General features: G+C 42.7%; 2 protein-coding genes and 1 long non-coding RNA gene across 7 annotated transcripts in view; 1 reads left to right on the top strand and 2 right to left on the bottom strand.

The window, feature by feature from the left end:
• The window catches only part of LOC126988797 (glycerol kinase-like), a 29,910-nt gene extending 18,285 nt beyond the window's left edge, over positions 1 to 11,625 (bottom strand). Inside the window, exon 1 of one of the 4 annotated variants that reach the window (XM_050847213.1) lies at positions 11,601 to 11,625. The gene's annotated coding sequence lies outside the window, so the exon portion shown is untranslated. The other 3 variants (XM_050847211.1, XM_050847210.1, XM_050847212.1) reach the window with 3 other exon arrangements.
• LOC126988795 (uncharacterized) lies at positions 8,530 to 26,293 on the top strand. Its single transcript, XM_050847207.1, has 16 exons — positions 8,530 to 8,653; positions 8,984 to 9,145; positions 9,288 to 9,659; positions 10,763 to 10,888; positions 12,965 to 13,022; positions 14,189 to 14,343; positions 15,121 to 15,237; positions 15,340 to 15,490; positions 16,501 to 16,570; positions 16,882 to 17,007; positions 17,202 to 17,417; positions 20,478 to 20,594; positions 21,225 to 21,415; positions 22,249 to 22,375; positions 22,941 to 23,051; positions 23,612 to 26,293. The coding sequence occupies exons 2-16, from the start codon at positions 9,043 to 9,045 to the stop codon at positions 24,926 to 24,928; spliced, it is 3,357 nt and encodes a 1,118-aa protein (XP_050703164.1). The 5' UTR covers positions 8,530 to 8,653; positions 8,984 to 9,042; the 3' UTR covers positions 24,929 to 26,293.
• LOC126988800 (uncharacterized) lies at positions 17,432 to 18,569 on the bottom strand. Of its 2 annotated transcripts, none has more exons than XR_007742530.1 (3): positions 18,519 to 18,569; positions 18,026 to 18,421; positions 17,432 to 17,926 (listed from the first exon to the last, which is right to left on the bottom strand). It is a non-coding gene; the product is annotated as an uncharacterized LOC126988800 (long non-coding RNA). The 2 variants fall into 2 exon arrangements; XR_007742529.1 differs by having other exon boundaries at positions 17,433 to 18,223; positions 18,323 to 18,421.
• Positions 26,294 to 26,393: the final 100 nt, after the last annotated feature.

Raw genomic sequence — 26,393 nt, 5'->3', positions numbered from 1 at the left:
GCTGTAAATTACGAAATATAAGCCTGGCACACCTAAGATACAGGGAGACAGATAAAAGATACACGCCGAATATGGACACTGGTTAAATATAAACGCTATACTTATATACTAATCCACCCCTCAAAAAATACTAGTTACCCGTCATCTCTATAACCAATATAAAACGATAATAAAAGAGGGTTACTGTTAATTAATCGAGTATTCACGACGCCGGTTAACTTGGATTATTTTATGTATATATCATCCTATAACAAATCGTGGTAATGGAAGTGAGCTGTCTTTCAAACCAGTCAAGTTGCCCTGTGTTGCTGAGCGGACGTTAGAAAAGCATTATCCTGTTTCATAATCGTGCAACAGCAAAAAAAGTTCACCTCCTGCCGGGTACAGAGATAGAGAAGCGATACTGTACAAAGCTGGGGACACCATCTTTACGCCACCGAGCCCCGCTATGATCTCTCGCTCCGGTTATTTTTCTTATTTTGGTTGTGAAATTCGGTCTCTCTAACATAACAATGCCTTTAGCTGTAGCAGGGGGTCAGAGAGTAGATATAAAGCGTATGGATTTTAATTTGTCTTATTTTGGAAGTGGTCCTCTGCTCTCTCTCTCTCTCTCTCTCTCTCTCTCTCTCTCTCTCTCTCTCTCTCTCTCTCTCTCTCTCTCTCTCTCTCTCTCTCTCTCTCTCTCTCTCTCTAATAAACTTTCTGATATAGCAATGCCTTCCCACGGTGTCTTTGGCTGTGGAAATAGGTCAGAGAGGGGATTTAAGAGGTATATATATTTCCTGCAGACCCACACATAGGAGACAAAGGGTCAAGCAAGGGGTCATATTATTAAACACTTCGACGCCCAAACTAACATTATTAATTATTTGACAAGGCTTTCGTAGTAGCTATGGGCAATTCCAGGGGTAGTTTTCTGATCCCGGTGGTAGTGTGACCCTTATTTGACAAGGCTTTCGTAGTAGCTATGGGCAATTCCAGGGGTAGTTTTCTGATCCCGGTGGTAGTGTGACCCTTCTATTTTTCTTTCTGTTTTTGAACGGGAAACGAGATAGTCACTCAGCGCCGTGAACTCTAATACCATCTCCAAACAAAAAACGGGGAAGCCATAAACGCCAAAATTCACCAGTAAGGACAAAAACCCGCGGAAAAACAGCCTGACCCAGATAACGACCAACAAAACCAATGACAAAAAGGCTGAGGGATGACATGATAGTTACGTGAGACGCCGCGGAGCCCACCATGCCTGAAATGACACTTGGCAAGGAAAAAAAGGAAAAACGAAAAAAAGTGATTAAAAAGACGTAGGCTAACAATGGCAGATGGTAAGATTAGCTACACCCCCGAAATTGACCTCTCTTTTGGGTACTCTATTTTTTACTTTTTTTAATTATTTTTATTGCCCTTGAACCGCATCCTTTGATATATAAAAAACGGCTTGGTTGCTTTTTTTCGCGTCTTTTTCCAATCCTCGTGTTTACTTTTTCATGTCACCTTCCTTTGAATACCGGAATGAAAAGACACGAAAATAAGAAAAGATTAAACAGCCGCAAAAGATTAGTAAAATTAGGTACACACGACTTGCTATTTTCACGTTTTTTTCCAATCCTCGTCTGTTCTGTTTCATGTCACCCTCCTTTGAATACCGGATTGAAAAGACACACACATAAGAAAGGATTAAACAGCCGCGAAAGATTAGTAAGATTAGGTACACACGACTTGCTATTTTCACGTTTTTTTCCAATCCTCGTCTGTTCTGTTTCATGTCACCCTCCTTTGAATACCGGAATGAAAAGACACACACACATAAGAAAGGATTAAACAGCCGCGAAAGATTAGTAAGATTAGGTACACACGACTTGCTATGTTCACGTTTTTTTCCAATCCTCGTCTGTTCTGTTTCATGTCACCCTCCTCTGAATACCGGAATGAAAAGACACGAAAATAAGAAAAGATTAAACAGCCGCAAAAGATTAGTAAAATTAGGTACACACGACTTGCTATTTTCACGTTTTTTTCCAATCCTCGTCTGTTCTGTTTCATGTCACCCTCCTTTGAATACCGGATTGAAAAGACACACACATAAGAAAGGATTAAATAGCCGCGAAAGATTAGTAAGATTAGGTACACACGACTTGCTATTTTCACGTTTTTTCCCATCCTCGTGTTTTCTGTTTCCTGTTATCTTTCTTTGAATACCGGAATGAAAAGACACACACATAAGAAAGGATTAAACAGCCGCGAAAGATTAGTAAGATTAGGTACACACGACTTGCTATTTTCACGTTTTTTCCAATCCTCGTCTGTTCTGTTCCATGTCACCCTCCTTTGAATACCGGAATGAAAAGACACACACATAAGAAAGGATTAAACAGCCGCGAAAGATTAGTAAGATTAGGTACACACGACTTGCTATTTTCACGTTTTTTCCAATCCTCGTCTGTTCTGTTCCATGTCACCCTCCTTTGAATACCGGAATGAAAAGACACGAAAATAAGAAAAGATTAAACAGCCGCGAGAGATTAGTAAGATTAGGTACACACGACTTGCTATTTTCACGTTTTTTTCCAATCCTCGTCTGTTCTGTTTCATGTCACCCTCCTTTGAATACCGGAATGAAAAGACACACACATAAGAAAGGATTAAACAGCCGCGAAAGATTAGTAAGATTAGGTACACACGACTTGCTATTTTCACGTTTTTTCCAATCCTCGTCTGTTCTGTTCCATGTCACCCTCCTTTGAATACCGGAATGAAAAGACACACACATAAGAAAGGATTAAACAGCCGCGAAAGATTAGTAAGATTAGGTACACACGACTTGCTATTTTCACGTTTTTTTCCAATCCTCGTCTGTTCTGTTTCATGTCACCCTCCTTTGAATACCGGAATGAAAAGACACGAAAATAAGAAAAGATTAAACAGCCGCGAAAGATTAGTAAGATTAGGTACACACGACTTGCTATTTTCACGTTTTTTCCCATCCTCGTGTTTTCTGTTTCCTGTTATCTTTCTTTGAATACCGGAATGAAAAGACACACACACATAAGAAAGGATTAAACAGCCGCGAAAGATTAGTAAGATTAGGTACACACGACTTGCTATTTTCACGTTTTTTCCCATCCTCGTGTTTTCTGTTTCATGTCACCCTCCTTTGAATACCGGAATGAAAAGACACACACATAAGAAAGGATTAAACAGCCGCGAAAGATTAGTAAGATTAGGTACACACGACTTGCTATTTTCACGTTTTTTTTCCAATCCTCGTGTTTACTTTTTCATGTCACCCTCCTCTGAATACCGGAATGAAAAGACACACACACATAAGAAAGAATTAAACAGCCCCGAGAGATTAGTAAGATTTGGTACACACGTTTTCCTTTCTTTTAATGTATCTGGATTTCGAATTTCTCGGTGTTTTCAATCTCTGTGTCTTTTTTTCCCCCATCTTATCCCATCCCATCTATGTATACCATCCTTTGAATTCCATAACGAGAAGGAACGTACATCATATTGACAGCATAACAATTTCGGGTATTCTCGTTTTCAATCTGTGTCTTTTTTTTCCCCCATCTTATCCCATCCCATCTATGTATACCATCCTTTGAATTCCATAATGAGAAGGAACGTACATCGTATTGACAGCATAAGAATGACACAGTAAGATCCGTAAGATTAGCTACACACGGTTTTCTTTCTTTTTCTGAACCTGCAGTTGTTTTTTGTCTCGACTTTTTCTCTCCTTGTGTTTTCTGCATCGCTGGTCACCGTCCTTTGGGTACTTGGATTAAGGAGAACTTTTACAAATATGAGTTCTTATGCTCATATTGTTTGTTTCATAAGTCGGTATACGTTTCTGCTTCTCACATTAACTATTTCCAAACGCTAAAAAGGATATCAATCGGATCTCAGTTAGTGGTTTGTTTAGGCTTATGGTACAGAAGAAGGGGCATACTAGGCTACCACCAGGATCGTAAAACTACCCCTGGATATGCTCAAAACTCCTACGAAAGCCTTGTTAATGCTTCTCACATTAACTATCTCCAAACGCTGAAAAGGATATCAATCGGATTTTAGTTAGTGGTTTGTTTAGGTTTATGGTACAGAAGGGGCAGACTAGGCTACCACCAGGATCGTAAAACTACCCCTGGATATGCTCAAAACTCCTACGAAAGCCTTGTTAATGCTTCTCACATTAACTATCTCCAAACGCTGAAAAGGATATCAATCGGATTTTAGTTAGTGGTTTGTTTAGGTTTATGGTACAGAAGAAGGGGTAGACTAGGCTACCACCAGGATCGTAAAACTACCCCTGGATATGCTCAAAACTCCTACGAAAGCCTTGTTAAATAGGTGAACTTTGGCGAGCGAAATGTTTAAAAATAAGAAAGTTTCATTATCTTTGTGAGTTCACCCAGCCCTCCAAAAACCATCACGTTTTATGAAGGCAAAAGAAAATAAAGTGAAATAAATTGATCTTTAAGTATATAATAGAAGAATCGAGAAAAATCACTTTTGACCATTGCTATGTTTGATCAATGAAGAGAAGATTGTGTTGCTTCATATCAAATTAGTCAGCTGAGGTCGATGAACTCAGACACGCTTGAGTTTATCATCCGTGCTTCCTACTTCGAGGCCATAGGCGTCATTACATAGTTAAAAAAAAAAGTGTACTCTCTCCATATATCATCGCATGTAGTAAAGTTTAGTCAAAACATTTCGTGGTTATTCTGCATTATTCATCACAGAAGGAATAGAAACTGATGCATATGCTCTTTTCCAACGTATACATAATCCCTTCCTGTATGGCCGGATACACCCGCACGCTAAACCACGTCGAACTCGTCTATAGCAGGGATGGACGGACCACGGACCAGAGGTTAAAGTAATAGCCGTGGTCTCCTATGCGGCTACCACGCGTATGCCGCAGCGCAGACGTGTCGAGGGCGGCGCGATCACTCACAGGGCTTTAAATCTGAAGACTCACGGAAGGTGGAGACGAAATCAGGCAATGCGAAGCTCAATCTACAGCGTCAGTGACCGAGTAGCGACATTTTTGTGCTATATTGCCCTACATTCGTTTTTGTTGAGGTCAGAGAGAATGTCATGTCTTTTTTGTCTTGGGTCAATAAAAATGGATGCTTTATAACATTACAGATGATGTTTGAGAGGAGAGCCGATGCTGCTTCGCCGGTTACCATAGCAGTTACTTAAAGGTTGATATTAAGGAAAGACTTATAGAAAGAAGGGAAGAAAGAAAATGAGAAAGAGAGAAAGAAAGAAAGAAAGAAAAGAAAGAAAAGAGATAAAAAAGATGAATGAAAGAGAAAGATGAAACGTAAGATACTTTGTCATTTATGCAGAAACACACAGGGAATCATAACTTTATCTTGGAACGAATAAAACCAAATAGAAAACTAGTCTGTCTTAGGCATCAGAGACTCATAACGTTAACATTCACTACGATATGGTATTCTCTTTAAGTCATGGTAGTGAAGTAACATGTAATTCGTAACTTCGGTGCATAACAAACAATGATCCTTCTACTTACACTCCAGCACTTCCTCTTGGTTTGAGTAGACTGACCTTTCAATTCAGTATCACGCGTATAATCTGCATTTCCTTTTGCCATATTCTTATCATTAACTTCTGTATCACGCAACTTCCCTCGTCCATTCCTATTCGTTACAACAGTTCCTTTTGTCCCGAATATCCTTCTATTTCTATCACACGCATATTTTCCCTTCGTCCACTCGTACACAATCAAATATTTTCCTCTTGCCTGATATACTAACCTTTTAACTCATTATCACACGAATTATCTCCCCACTTGTCAAGCTGTGGCCGACCATCAGGCCCCACCAAGAAAGCCTAACCGGTGTCATAGGCAGAAACGTTGAAAAAAAGTCACTGGTATTCACAGCAAGCGCATAATGTAAAACGCTCTCTACCTTCCTTTATGCCCGCCTTCCTGCCTGTTCCCCTTCCTTGTTTTCCTTCCAAGCTTCCCTTATTTTTCCTCTTTCCACTCTCTGCTCCCGCCTTCCCGTCTGTCTGTCTTTCCTTCTCTGTTTTCCCTTCGCTGTACAGCATGACCCTTAAATTATAGGTATGTCTGGGTTTAAGGACAGACTGCCAAGAGAAGGCCATATGCTCCGTTTGTTCTCTAAATATATGGAGATCTTGGTAAGTTTCCCCTTTTCCATTCAGCTTCGTAAGATCCGCAGATACATACAGTCAACCAAAGTCTAAAGATCTTGCAGTTAAACACGTAGAATACATACAAATGCCCAACCATTTTCCATATTCCAAACCGATACGGACACATATTTAGGTAAAACCATTTCGGATACACATGTACGATAAACCATTTTCCATACGCCAGACCAGTACGGACACATACGTAGGTTAACCCATTTCGGATACATACATATGCCCAACCATTTTCCACACGCCAGACCAGTACGGACACATACGCAGGTTAACCCATTTCGGATACATACATATGCCCAACCATTTTTCATACGCCAAACCAGAACGGACACATACGTAAGTTAAACCATTTCGGATACATACATATGCCCAACCATTTTCCACACGCCAGACCAGTACAGACACATATGCAGGTTAACCCATTTCGGATACACACGTACGCTAAACCATTTTCCATACGCTAAACCGGTACGGACACATACGCAGGTTAAACCACTTCGAATACACACTTTACGCTGAATCACACACCAACCACACCTTCTCGCCTCCCCCAATCACAGCTCAGTAACCGTACGACATCACGACCCATGCCGGCGTCCCTACCTCTTGTACGACTTATCTTTGTTATCTCCCCTTATCACTTTTCATCACTGCAATAAAGAGTGTCCCTGCAGGGTATGTAATCTGTAACTATCGCTTACCTTACTACATACGAGAGGGGATGGTGATAACAGCGTCGTCGTCGCCCGTCTGTCTGTCTGTCTGTCCGTCTGTCTGTCTGTCTTAGATTTACAGTTAGGAGATTACAAAATGTTATACCAAGGCGAAGCTTGCAAGGGACTGAGGGTCGTACTTTTAAACATTTCTGCGCCCAAGAACACGTAATTTACTTGTCTTTCGTGGGAGTTTAGGGCATTTCCAGGGGTAGTTTTATGACCCTGGTGGTAGTTTGACCCTTCTTCTGTGCCATGAACCTTAAAAAAACACTTATGAAAACCAGATTGATCCTCTCTTTGACCTTTAGAAATAGTTGATGTGAGAAGCGATGGTGTCTTAAAATATGGCCCTGAGTTCACATTCCAGACTCATCCTTATTACTCAGAATGAAAAGGTGGCCTGCTTGAAGACTTACCCTGAGAGACCCTAGGGCTTAACTGGCGTCGTAGGGTGGGTGAGGCAACGCACCCCCCCCTCCCCCCCCCGGATAACTTGAAAATAGTTAGGTATCATATATAAAATTTTCCGACCCTTCCTTTGACCAAGTTTCCGTTCCCTAATCCACCAATCCGTGCAGCTCGGTAGAATTTTCAAAGCCAAATGCAACTTTTTTATGTTATCATGTATTTCAGCATTAAACTAGCGCAGATAGCTATGTGTGGCATCTATGTTATTCTACCTTGTTTCTAGACTATGAACTCTGCAGTATACATCTATGTTCTATACCACTCCTACAATAAGACAATTCAAGGCCACTCGTCGGTTTTTTAGGGGTGAAAGAATGAAGATGCTGGTGAACTCTTGCATTAGGAATATGGACAACACAATTCAAGGCCACTCGTCGGTTTTTAGGGGTGAAAGAATGAGGATGCTGGTGAACTCTTGCATTAGGAATATGGACAACACAATTCAAGGCCACTCGTCAGTTTTTTAGGGGTGAAAGAATGAAGATGCTGGTGAACTCTTGCATTAGGAATATGGACAACACAATTCAAGGCCACTCGTCAGTTTTTTAGGGGTGAAAGAATGAAGATGCTGGTGAACTCTTGCATTAGGAATATGGACAACAAAATTCAAGGCCACTCGTCGGTTCTTAGGGGTGAAAGAATGAAGATGCTGGTGAACTCTTGCATTAGGAATATGGACAACACAATTTAAGGCCACTCGTCAGTTTTTTAGGGGTGAAAGAATGAGGATGCTGGTGAACTCTTGCATTAGGAATATGGACAACACGATTCAAGGCCACTCGTCGTTTTTTTAGGGGTGAAAGAATGAGGATGCTGGCGAACTCTTGCATTAGGAATATGGACAGCACAATTCAAGGCCACTCGTTTTCCTACTTCCCATAATGTTGAGTTTCTAGGCTATGGACTGTTGTATCCATCTATGTTCTACCACTTCCTATTGTATTAAGTTCTTGTCAATGGATTCCGCAATACTCATCTATGTCCTACTTCTTTTAATACTGAGCTCGTGTCTGCTTGCTTGCTTGCTCTGTTGGGTAAAAAGTCCACTTCCTCACCCAAGCGTTTTTTTCGCCTCAACAAAAACCCGCGGCAGCAAAAAGAAAGAACGTGTAAGAAGCGGCAAAACAACGATGACCTCATGAAGAAGATATAAAAACGAGCCAACGGGATCGCGATCGGCCCAGACCGCACGTTGCTCTGGTTCGGTTGTGACTGCGCCTTGCTCTCGCAGACTCTGGTAGCGCGCGATCGGAGAGGTGAGGCGGGAGAAGGTCCATATTCTTAAACGTATCGGGCTCCCATGACTATTCCCCGGGCCACAGAGAAGATTAACTTGGTTTTCATGGGTGATTGTCCCGCTCAAGATGTAGAGGCTGCGTAAAACCATCCCCAGTATCACAAAGTAGTCCATGAAAATCCCAGTTACTTCTACGAGAGGTTTTTTTGAACAGGCGATCCGAGGTGTCGATACGTTTAAGAATAAGGGCGTAAGGGACCTTGCAACACATATAAACACACACAGGCCTTATACCACACCCTAACACCCTCTTATACCCTTTTGAAAGAAGCCTCTATCGCCCTCTAAGGAAGTGATATCAAGTGTTCGTCAAGTGCTCACCGGAAGGGTCAAGTTGGCTACGTCAGGATGGCCGAGTGGACGGAGTGGCGACGAAGGTGGCGGTGTCTCAGCGTGGCCGCCGTGCTACTAGTAACCTCGGCCCGCCCCAGCACCTCCGCCTCCCTACCAGGTTAGAAAAAAGTGGTCCAGGAGTGAGAGAAAAAAGAATGTGTACCTGTCCCTCTGAGTCGGTAAACGAGATGTATTCAAATGTCAGGTGTTAGTGTTACGCAGTGGTAAAGTATTGAATCTCTATGTTGTGTGTGCTTCAGAGTCCAAGGATGCCGCGGGGTCTGAGTCTTCCCGCGTCCAGCCTCAAAACACCAGTGAGTCCTCGGTGCTTGAAGGGAACACCGCCGTGACCAAAGAAGAACTGGAAACTACAACACTCGAAGCAACAGCGGACGCAGATACGGAGAGTGACACGGCCCAGGACACTCTCAACAAATACACGAAAAATGACACCGACGATCAAGCTCAGACTCCACCCAAGCGAAGTAACGCCACATACCTCACCTCCTCAGCGAATGTGGTCACTCTGGCGGAGGTGAAGAGACGAATGGCACAAAACAAGATCAGTATGGAGGACTTTCACCCAGAAGTTGTTGAGAGTGAGCTTCAGCAACTCTTAGCCTTCTTCGACCGTGAGTTCAAGGTTCAAAGTTAGTGATCAGTTCCGATATGATTGCAGGAGCTAAGTGTCTCAGTGATTGGTGGAGTTCTGTACCTAAATTATCGCAGTAGCTTCGTACGTAAATCAATGCACGAGTTCAGTACCTATATATGACTGCAGGAGCTCAGTACCTTAGTGAATGCAGGAGTTTAATACCTGTATGTTATGCTTGCAGGAGCTCAGTACCTATACATGACTGCAGGAGCTCAGTACCTTAGTGAATGCAGGAGTTTAATACCTGTATATTATGCTTGCAGGAGTTCAGTACCTATATATGACTGCAGGAGCTCTACCAGTGACACATAAGAAAATACTAACTAGAAAACCATAAACTCAGTAAACTTTCAGTGCAAAAAGAACTAGACATCGTTTGAATTGCACATTATATTATAGGACACATGAAGCTCAATAAACCCTTCGTGCAAAAAGGATTAGGCGTCAAGTTCGAGATACACATTATATTATGCAGTTACTATTTGAGTCTATTAATATTGTCTTTCCCTATGGCTCGGTGGTATGTGACGTGCCTCAAACTCAGTATATACACTCCCAATGCATGAAGATAACAGGGGTCTAGTTTAAGTCAGTATTAATAATCTTGTGTCTATCCTTATGGCTCAATGGTATGTGACGTGCCTCAAACTCAGTACTCTCCCAATGCATGAAGATAACAGGGGTCTAGTTTGAGTCAGTATTAATAATCTTGTGTCTATCCTTATGGCTCAATGGTATGTGACGTGCCTCAAACTCAGTACTCTCCCAATGCATGAAGATAACAGGCGTCTAGTTTAAGTCAGTATTAATAATCTTGTGTCTATCCCTATGGCTCGATGGTTTGTGACGTGCCTCAAACTCAGTCTATACACCCCCAATGCATAAAGATAACAGGCGTCTAGTTTGAGTCAGTATTAATAATCTTGTGTCTATCCTTATGGCTCGATGGTCTGTGACGTGCCTCAAACTCAGTCTTTACACTCCCAATGCATAAAGATAACAGGGGTCTAGTTTAAGTCAGTATTAATAATCTTGTGTCTATCCTTATGGCTCAATGGTCTGTGTCTTGCCTGAGTGCAGCGGCCAAGCAGAACGGGAGGAGCGACCCACCACCCAACATGAGTCTGTGGGAGTACCTGGTGAACTACGTGACTGGTACAGCACATCCTCCCCCGCGGCTTGAGTTACGGCAGTCTTACTTGAAGGGTGCGTATATAGGGCAGTGCTATATTCACCCGGGAAAGGGGAAACACTAAACACCGGCCTCTTGCAGACTCCTTACGTTCTTATGTTCTAACGCTTTGAAATACACCACTAACATTATTACATCCTCGGCCGCTACGTCTTTCTGTAGGTTTGTTCATTATTAATTTTAGGTTGTCGCTGTATGGGCTTCAACAGTGAGCGATTCGTCTTCCTATAGCTTTGTTTATTATAAGATTTAGATTATCGTGCGGCTTCAACAGTGAGCGATTCGTCTTCCTATAGCTTTGTTTATTATAAGATTTAGATTATCGTGCGGCTTCAACAGTGAGCGATTCGTCTTTCTATAGCTTTGTTTATTATAAGATTTAGATTATCGTGCGGCTTCAACAGTGAGCGATTCGTCTTCCTATAGCTTTGTTTATTATAAGATTTAGATTATCGTGCGGCTTCAACAGTGAGCGATTCGTCTTCCTATAGCTTTGTTTATTATAAGATTTAGATTATCGTGCGGCTTCAACAGTGAGCGATTCGTCTTCCTATGGCTTTGTGTATTAGTATTTGTAGAGCATGATAACTTTACCTTATAGTTTATGCTTTCTGCTTTAATATACGCTCATGAGAAAATAGGAAACACTACACGCTAACACTTTGAAATACACCACTAATATCAAACAACTCACATCCTTCGCTGCTCCAATTACGTCAGTCTTACTTGAAAGGTGTGTATATAGGAGAGCTCTCTTTCACCTCTATGTTACGCTCGTGAGTAAAGAGGAAACACTACACACTAACACCTTGAAATACCTCACTATGATATCAAACAACTCCTCCCCTGCTCAGTTACGTCAGTCTTACATAAAAGGTGCGTGACGCTGTATAAAGGTTACTCAAGTACTCACTCTCCTAGCCTCTGCGCTCGGAGGGAGAGAGAGAACATTCAACACTGACCCCATGACATACATCACTATATAGCATCAAACAACACGTCTTCCCCAGCGGCTACAGTTCCGTCAGTCCTACTTGAGAGGTGCGTTGGGTAGCTTACTGGCCCATGTGTGCACCGCTACAACGCTTGGAATAAGGAGGAAGGCATCAAACACTAACACATTAAAACAGACATCACTAGCATTGAAAGGAGCATCTGAAACCTCTATAAACATGAGTCTTACTAAGGGGTCAGGGCTCATCTTGTTCAATGGTATGCGTAGAGGTGACTGTTAGCCCGCAGCCTCTTCTACAATATAAAAACGTTAACAGGAACGATATAAATAAAGGTTAAGGTGAAGTTAGGTAGTCATATACTAACTATTACGCCAGAAGGAAAGATCGTTAAATATATGATACCAGAATACAGAGTGAGTGTAATCATATCCTTCCCGCTTGTTACATAATCCTTACGAGCAAATAAGGAACAGAAAAAAAAGAAAATAACCGGTCCCCGAGAAGGCTGCCGGGAACAAACTGACCCACTCCGGGGACGCGCGATTCAAAGCGAGGACAGGTTTTAGTATAATGACAAAATAAACCCACAAATAAAGTGAAGTCTCGCCCATTCGCTTTTGATACGGGGAAAGTGAGGAGAAACTACGAAGGCCAAGAGCGGTGGTGACCAAGACATTCGAACTAACGAGACTGCAAAGATTTACATAGATTTACATAGACCACACAGACCCTATGGTTCAAACTAGGTGGTCTGTCCTTGAACCTACGTACGTGAAATTATATTAGATCAAGAGAGAGAGAGAGAGAGAGAGAGAGAGAGAGAGAGAGAGAGAGAGAGAGAGAGAGAGAGAGAGAGGAGGGGGGTATAGGGACGAAAGTCGGGTCATTCGGTCAGAGGTGAGAGAGAGAGAGAGAGAGAGAGAGAGAGAGAGAGAGAGAGAGAGAGAGAGAGAGAGAGAGAGAGAGAGAGAGAGAGAAGCCCCCTGAAAGTGTAAAAAAGAAAACACTTAAAACGAAAAAAAAGAAGGAAAGAAAAACACAATCACGAACTTGCACGGATATTTTTTTCTCCCTCAACCTTTTTTTTAACAACAATAAATATTTCAATTCAACCTTTTTCTCCCTCCTTCGCAGTGGAGAGACCCGCCCCACTGCACCCATGCGAGACAGTGCCGGGAGACTACAATGAGTGGTAAGGACGAGCCCAGTGTTACCAGCGCGGCCATAAACCTTAGGGGCAGCATTCCCAGACGCTTCCGCTTCCTACGTCAACTCTTCCTAAAGGCCGAAGGAGAGATAGATAAATTGTTGGGTAGATAGATAGATATAGATAGATCGGGTTGTAGTGAGTGGTTTTAAGGTTCATGGTGCAGAAGAAGGGTCAGACTAACAACAGGATCATAAAACTACACAAGAAAGAGATATATAGATAGATATAGATAGATAGACACACAGAAAGATAGATAGATCGGGTTGTACGAGTGTTTTTTTTATTCATGGTGCAGAAGAAGGGTCAAACTAACAACAGGATCATAAAACTACACAAGAGATAGATAAATAGATAGATATAGATACATACACACAGACAGATAGATAGATCGGGTTGTAGTGAGTGGTTTTAAGGTTCATGGTGCAGAAGAAGGGTCAGACTAACATCAGGATCATAAAACTACTCATGGATATACTAACACAATCTCTACGAAAGCCTAATCAAATATGAGTGTTTAAATCTCGTGTTTAAATCGGGTCCGCATGAGTTATCTATTTCAATTTCCATGTTCATATTACAAAAGCCTTGTCAAACTATCATTAGGCTTATAAAACTGCATATGGAAAGACCCACCACAACTTCGGAAGCCTTGGAAGTTGTAATGTTTATAGAATATGGGACATGATATTTACCACAAAGAATCGTCATGCGTTCTGCTTCTATATATACGTCTCTTTGGTAAATATATAGGTTACATAACTCGTAGCTGATTGGTCTATATATTATCAATGTTTTAATTTGTTTTCAGATTCTCAGTACAAGCAATTGAGAAGGATACGTATTTCTCAGACTGTTGTTCATGTGTACCTTTGTATTAATATAGATTAGGGCGTAAAACGATTGGTCATTCTCGTTCATGATCGTCTGAAGAATTATGTTTAAATTTAAGGTCATTTCTATAACTATCTCCCTATATTTATCTATTTGCCTATATCATCTGTCTGCCTGTGTTTATCTATCTATCTATCTGAATGAATGGTGGAGGACATCTTCAAAACAAGTCTTTGGCCAATATGGTGGGCGATACATATGCTTTGTAATACGCTGATTTGTTTGTCCATTAAATGTTGCACTTTTGGCCCCGACAGGTTCCGTGAGGCTGCCCCGCTGCGGGTGGTGGTGGCCGGCGGGGGCGTGGCTGGCCTGGCCGCCCTCACCTCCCTCCTCAGGCTGCAGGTGCCCGATGTGCTCCTTCTTGAGGCCACTGACCGGATAGGCGGCCGAGTGAAGACAGTCAGACACGGTGAGCTAAGTGGGGGAGCGCCAGACAGTGGGGGGGACCTCGATTTACGTATTAAAACCGGGTAGCATCGGGGATCATGTTTCTTATTGGTCCCTCTAAGCGAGAAAAATGAGAAAAAAATCATCACTCATACAGACAATTTCATGATATATATCAAAGCATTTCTGATAAGTTTATGTATCATCTGTTTTGGGGGGTTTATATCATGGCACAAATTTGGCCCGTCGCTGCTACACGGTAAAGCCACAAATTTGGCCCGTCGCTGCTACCGGGTTAACGAGGGATGCAGATGTGAGGGATTAAGCTAACTCATTGTACACCCACTTGCTTACGATACTTCTTGTCTGCTTGTCATCTTACTCTTTCACTCGTTAGCTTTATTATCGGGATTCTATTACTGTGCAAAATTCATCAGTCATTTCAAATTCATGTCAAAGTTTATTTTTGGTTCCAGTTTGAAGATTAAGGGTCATAAAAAACTTTTGGTCCGCGTTTTGAGACCAGAGATAAATTAGTAACAAGAATGAAACTGTTAATCACATTGAAATGATGAAGTATGATATGTGAAGTATGATATAACAACTATATTGAGGAGACCTGGCCTAACCATAAACCTATTTCCAACTTATTATAACTATACTCCACTACAATTTGGTTTGCTCTCTGGTGTGAAAATAATGAAACTGTGTACATTAATGGATACTTCAATAACTGCTAGTGGATTGCTAAGGCTTAGTAACTGCAATCACTGGGTTCATCATTCTCTATGCCCGGCAGGTGAGTGGGTAGCCGAGGAGGGTCCCAGTGTGATCCAGGGTCGTCGCGAGAGTCCCTTGTACTACATCGCCCAGGAGGAGGGAAGCCTGGGCCCACCTGTTCATAACGTGCTTCAGGGTGAGGATGCTTGAGCTGGCATCTTTATGGCATATTTATTGGTAGTGTTAAGAGCCTAATAACATAATAAAGCAAATGTAAACGCTGCCTTCTTGTGGACAGCCGAGATGGTGGTGACGAGCAGAGGGGATTCGGTGCCTCGAGCGGTCACGGAGCTTCACGCCGGGGTTCAGCAGCGCCTGTACCACGCCCTCAGTAGCGGGGAGCTTGAGCAGTACTACGGCCGCTCGCTGGGGGACTTCCTAAGCAGCAGGTGAGTCTGGAAAACATTACTGAAGAACGACATGCATTCTTTAGTTGTGCATGAGACTGATTGATAATATTGGGGTTCCATAAAGTACGGTTCGAGATTCTAGATCCTACTTGCGATATACATTCTTGTGCATTAGACGGATTGATAATATAGGGTTCCATAAGTGCGGTTCGAGAATCTAGATACTACTTGCGATATACATTCTTGTGCATTAGACGGATTGATAATATAGGGTTCCATAAAGTGCGGTTCGAGAATCTAGATACTACTTGCGATATGCATTCTTGTGCATTTGACAGACTGATAAACATTATATTGGGGTTTGAGATACTAAGATTGCTACTTGCTGAGAATAATACAATGATAAACATACTTGACTGACTGATTGATATTATATTGGGGTTTCTTAAAGTACGGTTCGAGACAGATTGCTTGCATTCTTTACCTGAGCATTAGAGTGAATGATTAGATTGTGGTTTCTGAAAAGCCGATTTGATAAAGATTGCTACTTGGTTCATTACTTGTATTCTCAAACACAATCGGCCCTCACAACCACTATCTCCAAGGGTCACAGGAGATTAGTCGGGTTCTCTGAGTGCTTTTTACGTTCATGGTGTAGATACCTTGTCAAACTATCACTATGCTCTTTAAAACTGTCCATAGAAATACCCACAACCTCCTCTACGAAAGTCTTATCAAATGTGTGTGTGTGAGCCTTGAAATGTTTGAGAATGCTATACTTGTGTCAGACGGTGGGGGGCACGGAGCTCTGAGTATGCTTTTTTATACATTTTTATAAGTTTTTATACTCTGCCTCTCGTCTTCGTCTTATCACGCGGAAATACTCGTGTAAACGTACAGATTTTAATGATTTTCTAAGGCAAGTTTCAGGAGTCTTCAGAGTAGGTCGTGAGGTTAATGCTTTAAGCTAGTGGGTCATAATTAGGAGTTTTAATGGCACTGTGTTGGACCTTTCATGATTTTAATGAGACCAATCGTGTGGCCGGCAGGCATCAGGAGCTGTGGGGGCCGGCGAGGGACTTGAGTGACCGGGCCGCGTCCCAGCACATCGTTCATCAGGCAAGTTTTTTATACTGAATCCTTGTGTGAATCGTGATATGAGTATTTACTTTTTTTCACAAATTTACTGGAAAAATTAGACTTCTTGAATCTGTTTCCCATTAACCATTCTTACAATAAAAAGTCTGTGAAATTTGGGTTACGAAAGTATAGCGTTGAACGAATTGGGTGTTCGCTAAGTGGGGTTCGTTGAAGAGTTTGGAGCAGTTTCATATAGTATAGTTCACCAATCAGCGTCTCTCTCTCTCTCTCTCTCTCTCTCTCTCTCTCTCTCTCTCTCTCTCTTCTAATGACGTGATTCCCTCTACCAGGCCATAAACTCCAAATTCGGGTCCTGGAGTTGGTTCAATGTGTCTGCCAGAGATGTCGACAACCTGGAGGTGGGACGCGATCACTCGTGGCTTGGTGGCATGGATGGCCTGGTGAATGCCCTGCTGGTGAGGCCTGTCTCTCTCTCTCTCTCTCTCTCTCTCTCTCTCTCTCTCTCTCGTTGATATGCTAATTTCCTTTGCAAACTTTCCTTTACAAACTTTCCTTACAAGCTGAATTCACTTACAAACTTCCATTACAAGATCTACAAGTTAATTTCCCTTATGAACTTCCTATTGCTTGGTTTTATATGCCTCCACAGGATCAGGTACCGCAAGGACAGGTGAAGATGCTCAGTCCTGTGTGCCGAGTGTATTGGGACCTTCCCGGGGGCCGCCAAGCCCTGGTGGTGTCTGCCGATGGGTCCTCCTACCTGGCTGAGCGGGTACTGGTGATGCTCCCGCTGGGTGTGCTGCAGGAACAACACCATCGGATGTTCGTTCCGCCGCTGCCCACCACCCTCTCCAGAGCTCTGATGGCGAGTGTTAAAAAAAAAGGATGGTAGATCTTAACACTTTGACTGCGTATTTCCCTCCAGAAGACATCACCAAGCTACAGGAATGGAACAAAAAGTGGCTGCTACAATTCAATGAAGAAAAATGTAAAGTCCTGCATCTTGGGAGGGGATATCCAGCACACCAATACCACATGAGAAACACTCCACTATCCACCACAGAGACAGAGAAAGACCTGGGAGTGTATGTTACCAGGCTACCAGTGAAGGGATATCCAGCACACCAATACCACATGGGAAACACTCCACTATCCACCACAGAGACAGAGAAAGACCTGGGAGTGTATGTTACCAGGCTACCAGTGAAGGGATATCCAGCACACCAATACCACATGGGAAACACTCCACTATCCACCACAGAGGCAGAGAAAGACCTGGGAGTGTATGTTACCAGGCTACCAGTGAAGGGATATCCAGCACACCAATACCACATGGGAAACACTCCACTATCCACCACAGAGACAGAGAAAGACCTGGGAGTGTATGTTACCAGGCTACCAGTGAAGGGATATCCAGCACACCAATTCCACATGGGAAACACTCCACTATCCACCACAGAGACAGAGAAAGACCTGGGAGTGTATGTTACCAGGCTACCAGTGAAGGGATATCCAGCACACCAATACCACATGGGAAACACTCCACTATCCACCACAGAGACAGAGAAAGACCTGGGAGTGTATGTTACCAGGCTACCAGTGAAGGGATATCCAGCACACCAATACCACATGGGAAACACTCCACTATCCACCACAGAGACAGAGAAAGACCTGGGAGTGTATGTTACCAGGCTACCAGTGAAGGACTATCCAGCACACCAATACCACATGGGAAACACTCCACTATCCACCACAGAGACAGAGAAAGACCTGGGAGTGTATGTTACCAGGCTACCAGTGAAGGGATATCCAGCACACCAATACCACATGGGAAACACTCCACTATCCACCACAGAGACAGAGAAAGACCTGGGAGTATGTTACCAGGCTACCAGTGAAGGGATATCCAGCACACCAATACCACATGGGAAACACTCCACTATCCACCACAGAGACAGAGAAAGACCTGGGAGTGTATGTTACCAGGCTACCAGTGAAGGCGAAATCCGTGCCAATCGCAGCGGACGGGTTAAGAGAATTATAAATAGGATCTAGGAGAGATAAGCATATACATTTTAGCATCTGGGAAGGGAAAGAGAAATGATGGAAATGAAAAAGGAAGAAAACTGATGGATGAAATAATATATACCCAATTCAAGGAGAGAGATTACAGGACATGAAGCTTCAGGTGTTTCAGTTGAGAATCGAGTCAAGCCCAGTTTAAGAATTGTATAATCGTAGTCTCCCACTTTTTAAGACTGCATGTTAACCTATCTTCTATGTAGGAGTGATTAGCCATCTCCATCTCCATCAGTTTTCTTTCTTTTTCATTTCCATCATTTCTCTTTCCCTTCCTAGATGCTAAAATGTATATGCTTATCTCTCCTGGTACCTACTTCCCTTAACCCGTCCGCTACGATTGGCAAGGATTTCGCCTTCACTGGTAACCTGGTAACATACACTCCCAGGTCTTTCTCTGTCACTGTGGTGGATAGTGGAGTGTTTCCCATGTGGTATTGGTGTGCTGGATATCCCTTCACTGGTAGCCTGGTAACATACACTCCCAGGTCTTTCTCTGTCTCTGTGGTAGATAGTGGAGTGTTTCCCATGTGGTATTGGTGTGCTGGATATCCCTTCACTGGTAGCCTGCAACACACTCCCAGGTCTTTCTCTGTCTCTGTGGTAGATAGTGGAGTGTTTCCCATGTGGTATTGGTGTGCTGGATATCCCTTCACTGGTAGCCTGGTAACATACACTCCCAGGTCTTTCTCTGTCACTGTGGTGGATAGTGGAGTGTTTCCCATGTGGTATTGGTGTGCTGGATATCCCTTCCCTGGTACCCTGGTAACATACACTCCCAGGTCTTTCTCTGTCTCTGTGGTGGATAGTGGAGTGTTTCCCATGTGGTATTGGTGTGGTGGATATCCCTTCACTGGTAGCCTGGTAACATACACTCCCAGGTCTTTCTCTGTCTCTGTGGTGGATAGTGCTTCCCATGTGGTGTCCCATGTATGGTGTGCTGGATATCCCTTCACTGGTAGCCTGGTAACATACACTCCCAGGTCTTTCTCGGTCTCTGTGGTGGATAGTGGAGTGTTTCCCATGTGGTATTGGTGTGCTGGATATCCCTTCACTGGTAGCCTGGTAACATACACTCCCAGGTCTTTCTCTGTCTCTGTGGTGGATAGTGGAGTGTTTCCCATGTGGTATTGGTGTGCTGGATATCCCTTCACTGGTAGCCTGGTAACATACACTCCCAGGTCTTTCTCTGTCTCTGTGGTGGATAGTGGAGTGTTTCCCATGTGGTATTGGTGTGCTGGATATCCCCTCCTTGAATTGGGTATATATATTATTTCATCTCCATCAGTTTTCTTTCCTTTTCATTTCCATCATTTCTCTTCCCCTTCCCAGATGCTAAAATGTACTCATCTCTCCGGGTATTTATAATTCGTTACAAGTTGTGAGGGATTCAACATTGTTTTTTCTAAGCCATTTATAAGTGCAAAACTTGGTGCATCACTGTTATATTTAATATTTTATTCACATAAGAGAACACACATGTTTTGGGACTAGATTTGTACATTAATCTAAACACTTTGATGCTGGGTGATGACATTTTGTATATTCTCAACTTTTCATTGATGTTCCACACCTGTTTAACTTGTGTAGTTGTTGTTGTTCATGAATGTTATTAGTACCTATGATTAAGTGTATTTCCTCTCTTGTCGTACTTCATTCACATACTCAAGAGAACACATTTTGGGACTAGATTTGTACATTAATCTAAACACTTTGATGCTGGGTGATGACATTTTGTATATTCTCAACTTTTTATTAATGTTCCACACCTGTTTCACTTGTGTAATTGTTGTTGTTCAGAATGTTAGTACCTATGATTAAGTGTATTTCCTCTCTTGTCATGCAGGCTGTGGCATCCGGGTCCGCCAACAGACTCAACCTGGGCTGGGCCGTGCCGTGGTGGGGCAGCAAGCCCTTCTACATGGTGGTCTTCTGGAAGAACAACGATTTCCCTCCAGAAATGGTATGCCTGCTATGATGCTACTAATAGTATTTCATCAGTAATTCTAAATTGTTTTAAAATTGCGGTTTTTTGTTTTGATATATTAAAAACTTTAGTCATGAAATAGCACCAGTCTTTACATAAATAGACAGAGAACTTGCAGCCGTACTAAAAAATAAAAGCTGTATTCCGTTTTATACATTGTTATGCATCATTAAAATCTGAACGTCTCATTTTCTACATTAATTACATTTGTTGGGTTTAATATGACAGAGTGCTTCAGCTGCACACAAGATGTAGGCAATTCATTTCCTATCAAGTTCATTTCTCATAACATCCTCATTGGTGTTTCAAGCTGCTTAGAGTTGCCTTTCAAGAGTATATGGCCATGCAGACTGGTCCATGGCTGCCTTCATTGGTGTTTCAAGCTGCTTAGAGTTGCCTTTCAAGAGTATATGGCCATGCAGACTGGTCCATGCCTGTCTTCATTGGTGTTTCAAGCTGCTTAGAGTTGCCTTTCAAGAGTATATGGCCATGCAGACTGGTCCATGCCTGTCTTCATTGGTGTTTCAAGCTGCTTAGAGTTGCCTTTCAAGAGTATATGGTCATGCACACTGGTAACTGTCCACGTCTGTCTCCAATCTCCCCCAGGACTGGGTGTCGAACATCGTGAAGGTGAGGAGCACCGACCACCACTCCGCCATGCTGGAGATGACTGTAACGGGCGAGGCGTCGAGTATAATGGAGACGCTCAAACCAGAAACAATCATCTCCCACCTTGTCACCTTCCTCCGAGCCACCAACAAGAAGAACATCGTGCCTTTGCCGCTGTTCTTCCACAGGTCTGGATTTCTCTTATCTCCTGTTGAGGGTTCAGTATAAGCCCCTAATTCTACCTTATAACTGTAAGAATCTGCCCATGCTGATAATATTCCAAGCAACAGATCCTCAACCTCAAGGAAAAGAATGTGTAAATCAAACTAGTCTGATCATAGGAGTGACATTTCTTGTGATCTCTCTTTCAGCCACCTCTTTCGATTCTTTTTTTAGGAGCAGCGAGTAGCGGGCTTTTTTTTTATAATTATTGTTTCCTTTTTGTGTGCCCTTGAGCTGTCTCCTTTGTTGTAAAAAAAAAAAAAGAACCAAATTTATCAGTGAATTAGAGAAATATAGTGAACATGGAGGACAAAATTACGTTCTAGTCAATGCACTAATACAATAATGCACATATAGATCCTGCCATTTCCTTCTTAACCCGGTAGCAGCGGGGATCATGTTTCTAAATGGTTCCCCCAAGCGAGAAGAATGAGAAAAAATCATCACTCACACAAACCATTTCATAATATACATCAATGCATTTGTGATCAGTTTATGCATCATCTATTTTTGGGGGGTTTATATCATGGCACAAATTTGGCCCATCGCTGCTACACGGTAAAGCCACAAATTTGGCCCGTCGCTGCTACACGGTAAAGCCACAAATTTGGCCCGTCGCTGCTACATGGTAAAGCCACAAATTTGGCCCGTCGCTGCTACTGGGTTAATCCGTGACTCGCTATCCTCATAAGGGAAGAACCGACACAAAGATCCTGTCATTTGTTTTTAATCTCTATCTCATTATCACCGTCTACAGGAAGAACTGAATCATCTCTATTAGACCCATTATCCCCCGCAGGTCCAAGTGGTGTGAGAACAAGTGGGCGCGAGGGTCCTACCAGTCCTATGCGGTCCCAGGGAAGGGCGGACTCCACCTCCAGGATCGCTCTTCACTTGTAGAGCTTCGCAACTCCAAGAAGATTCAGGTGAGTGCAATGTTGGGGTGATTGCATGATTAATAAATTTTCATATACGTGATACTCTTCAGGCTTTCATTATGTACATGGTTCTCCCTACTGCTCCATACCACTGTTTTGCTCCTGATTTGATAGTGGTACAACAGAGGTTCTTTTTGATGTCTTGTTTATATTTCCTTATCAGAGAGAAACTATAACCATACATGTCAGCTGTTGTATTGTAGTAACCGTTTCATTGTGGTCCCTCTAGAAGCTGTGTGTCAAGTAACTGAGCAGCCTTACAAACAGGGAAACTTAACCCGGTAGCAGCGGGGATCGTGTTTCTTAATGGTCCCTCCAAGCGAGAAAAACGAGAAAAAATCACCCCTCACACAAACCATTTCATAATACATATCAACGCATTTGTGATCAGATTATGTATCATCTATTTTTGGGGTTTATGTCATGGCACAAATTTGGCCCGTCGCTGCTACATGGTAAAGCCACAAATTTGGCCCGTCGCTGCTACATGGTAAAGCCACAAATTTGGCACGTTGCTGCTACCGGGTTAAATGATGTGTATGTTATTCCCCAGCCTGTCTTCTTCGGGGGCGAGCACACCTCCAGTGACCGCTTTGGCACAGTGGATGGGGCCTTTGTGTCTGGGGTGGAGGCAGCGCTCTGGGCGGCGGGTCAGCTGGAGCAGGTAAGCCAACCCTTTTATTAATTTATAGTTAGGATTGGGGTGAAAGCAAGAGTGTCATAACTTACACCTAGAAATTGTAGTCTGAAACAAACTTAAGACTTGTAGCAAAATCCATGTACTGAAATTGATATGGTACACGATATCCGCATGTCACAGCGAAAGGTTTAAGCCATGAAAAATGTTGTTCTTGGGTGTGTGTGGGTATATTCAACAGCCGTAAAAAAAAGATACAAGGTTTCCTCCCAACAGTTAACAACGGTAATGGCAAATCTGAAATTATATCGGATGATTCTCGTAAGTCATTAACCCGGTAGCTGCGGGGATCATGTTTCTAAATGGTCACTCTAACCGAGAAAAATGAGAAAAAATCCTCACTCACACAAAGCATTTCATAATATATATCAATGCATCTGTGATCAGTTTATGCATCATCTATTTTGGGGGGTTTATATCATGGCACAAATTTGGCCCGTCGCTGCTACCGGGTTAATGGTGAGGGTCCACTGTTATGCCACCGTTTTGGTAAACAAACTGATGGAGATTTCGTTTTCAAATTCCAGGAAAAAAAGAAAAACAGTGGATCAAAATCTAACTGTCCAAAGCCCAGACTAGTGACTTACAGAGACCTAATACACTCTAGCAACCACTTCCAAAGCTTGCCCTCTTGTGACGATGCTGAGGCAGGGGTATCCTCCAGTACTCAGCTTTCCAAGGAGAGGAAAAAGATGAAGAAGAGAAGGAAAATGAATGAGCAATCTCAGAATCCTCCACAAAGCTCTTCTCAAAAATCTAAACTACCAACAAGTCCTGAGCTGAGGGAACATTTGGCTTTGAAGACGGTGAGTAGTCCGGCCTCAGGTGCAGAGGTAGTTATAGACAAGCTTACCAGTGAGGAAACATCGGATATGAGGGTAACTTACATTGATGCTGAGGAGAAACATGCAACGGACAGACCAAGCGACCAAAAAGCTACGGAAATAGTAGATAAGAAACTGGTCTATGAAGAATCCCATAATAACACAAGGATAAGCGTGTCATTTGAGGACATCATCGAGAGACTTGTGAGAGAACTGAGTAAGCCAATGGGGGACTCTGATGGATCTGAGGGAAGTCTTGCCGGTGCTGTGAGGAAGGCAAAGCAGAAAAAGAATAGATTTAAAAGGAAGAGAACACAAAATAGAAAAAAGCAAAATCATAACCAGGGAAGCATCAGAAGGAGAAAGAACAATGGCAACATTCCCCCATCCGACGAGACTTCGATGCGTGCAGTCTCTCCACAGTCCATCATTAACGAACAGAAAGGAGAGACGCACCTCCACTTCTATATATCCAACCCCAAACCCACTCTGAGGCCTGCCATGTCGATCCCAGAAACCACCAGAAAGGAAACATCACATCAAAAAGAGACCACTGCACCCTTCCTACCCAACAAATTCACAGAGACAAGCGCCACAGGATTAAGGGTAACGTACCATAATTTCCATCCTGATATGCCTCTGTTATCAAGATCAGGTACAAACCAGAGTGAAGCGATTCCTTATCCTGTCCCTCTGAGGCCAAGCTGGAATGGTAGTACGTCTTCAGATGAAACGTTTTCCATTGTCAGTAATGAGAGTTCCTCGGTAAGACACACTGTTATGCGACTGGAGAGCAACAGTGAGATTCCGAATGTCACGCGGGTTAGCCCATCCCACGCCAGCACTCATGTCTCCTCAGCTGGGCCTCCACACACGACAAAAACTGACAGTAGTAAACAGAGGGGAAGTATCACACCTCCCAATAAAGTTAACAAAAGAAGAAGGAAGAAAAAGAATCACAGAAGCAGAAGAAAGATGCAAAATAGGAAGAGGAGGAGGAGGACTTTCAAGAATGAATGAGATGAGAGAATATTCAACAGAGGGAAAGTATCACACCTCCCAATAAAGTTAACAAAAGAAGAAGGAAGAAAAAGAATCATAGAAGCAGAAGAAAGATGCAAAATAGGAAGAGGAGGAGGAGGACTTTCAAGAATGAATGAGATGAGAGAATATTCAACAGGGAGAAAGTATTACACCTCCCCATACACTTACCAATAGAAGAAGGAGAAGAAAAAGAAGCACAGAAGCAGAGGATACAAAATAAATGGAGGAGGAGGCAGACTTTCCAGAAACAACAGAGGATAGATCACTCTTGTCCAGAAATGACCCAAGTGAACAGCCAGAAATTATGAGTTAGCAGCCAAAACAAATACAACATTCAGCATAAAAACAAGGATATAAATCTCTTATTATAATTGGCTGAACTCAAGAACACAGGCGCTAGACTTGCTGAGGAATACTTTCTTGTTAAAAACCAAGTAAACTTTCTCCCACATTTAAGAGTCATAGGGCCGTATTACAAGTCAAACCCAAGAAGTTTCGGGTCTCTAGAAAGGTTGGTTTAGGGGCCATACTGCAAGTTCAATCCGAGAAGGTTCGGGTCCCTACAAAGTTTGGGATGAATAACTCTGTAGGGACCTGAAACTTTTCGTATTGGACTTGTATTACGGCCCCTAAACTGACTTTTGTTGGGACTCGAAACTTCTTGGGTCTGACTTGTAATACGGCCCATAACGTTACATCCAGAATCAGATTTTCCATCACGCCATAAAAGGTGCAGTTCTTCTTTACAAGCCCAAGGTTATGGACTCCAGGAGTGGTTCATGAACCCTTGAGCAAGAAGCAAATTTATTCAGTTTTAATGACAAGAAAGTCTGTTTCTGGAACCTTTAAAATGGGTATGTAACTGGTAATGACAAAGTACTGTGGTAGAGATGATTCTAAGTATTAGAATCATGTCTAATCAGTGGCAGCACCTTGCACGCACAGGTTAATCTAGATGCCAAAAGTCCCTTGCAGCAAATCCTTCCCTACACTCTCCTGTCCAAGTGCTATGGTCCTTGCCACCCATGGTAAGATGTTTGCATTCCATGTGTATTTTTTTAATTATTAATATATTTTGTCTGCTGTTACTGGGCATTTGTAAATAGGCTTAAGATTTTTTATAACAAATACAATCTTAGTGGATAACACCTTGTTATCATCCATGTTTCTTTGGTAATGATTATTCTTACACGCTGCTCAGCTGACTAACACTGCCAGTAAGGAGCCAGGAAACTGAACACACCAAGTCTGAACTCGTCACAATTTACAGATTGTTGGCAAACCACTTGCCTGGCAATTATGGTGACTGTGCAGCACTGAACAGTAAACGTGAATGTCAGTCCTTGGATTTATTATATTGTTCATAACAAGCATACATACATGAGAGCAGGAGCTGTTGAGACTAATCAGAGTTTCAGAGGAGTGGTTCACCTTGATGAGT

Source organism: Eriocheir sinensis, chromosome 70 (assembly GCF_024679095.1).
Source record: "Eriocheir sinensis breed Jianghai 21 chromosome 70, ASM2467909v1, whole genome shotgun sequence".
In the NCBI taxonomy this organism is placed as follows: Eukaryota; Metazoa; Arthropoda; class Malacostraca; order Decapoda; family Varunidae; genus Eriocheir; species Eriocheir sinensis.
This window is presented reverse-complemented; position numbering and strand designations above follow the sequence as displayed.

Excerpts from the sequence above, each read along its gene's own strand:
- LOC126988795 (XM_050847207.1), top strand. The coding sequence starts at position 9,043 with ATGGCCGAGTGGACGGAGTGGCGACGAAGGTGGCGGTGTCTCAGCGTG. Across the intron at positions 17,418-20,477 it reads CCCTCTCCAGAGCTCTGATG|GCTGTGGCATCCGGGTCCGC; the intron begins GCGAGTGTTAAA and ends CTTGTCATGCAG. Across the intron at positions 21,416-22,248 it reads TTGCCGCTGTTCTTCCACAG|GTCCAAGTGGTGTGAGAACA; the intron begins GTCTGGATTTCT and ends TATCCCCCGCAG.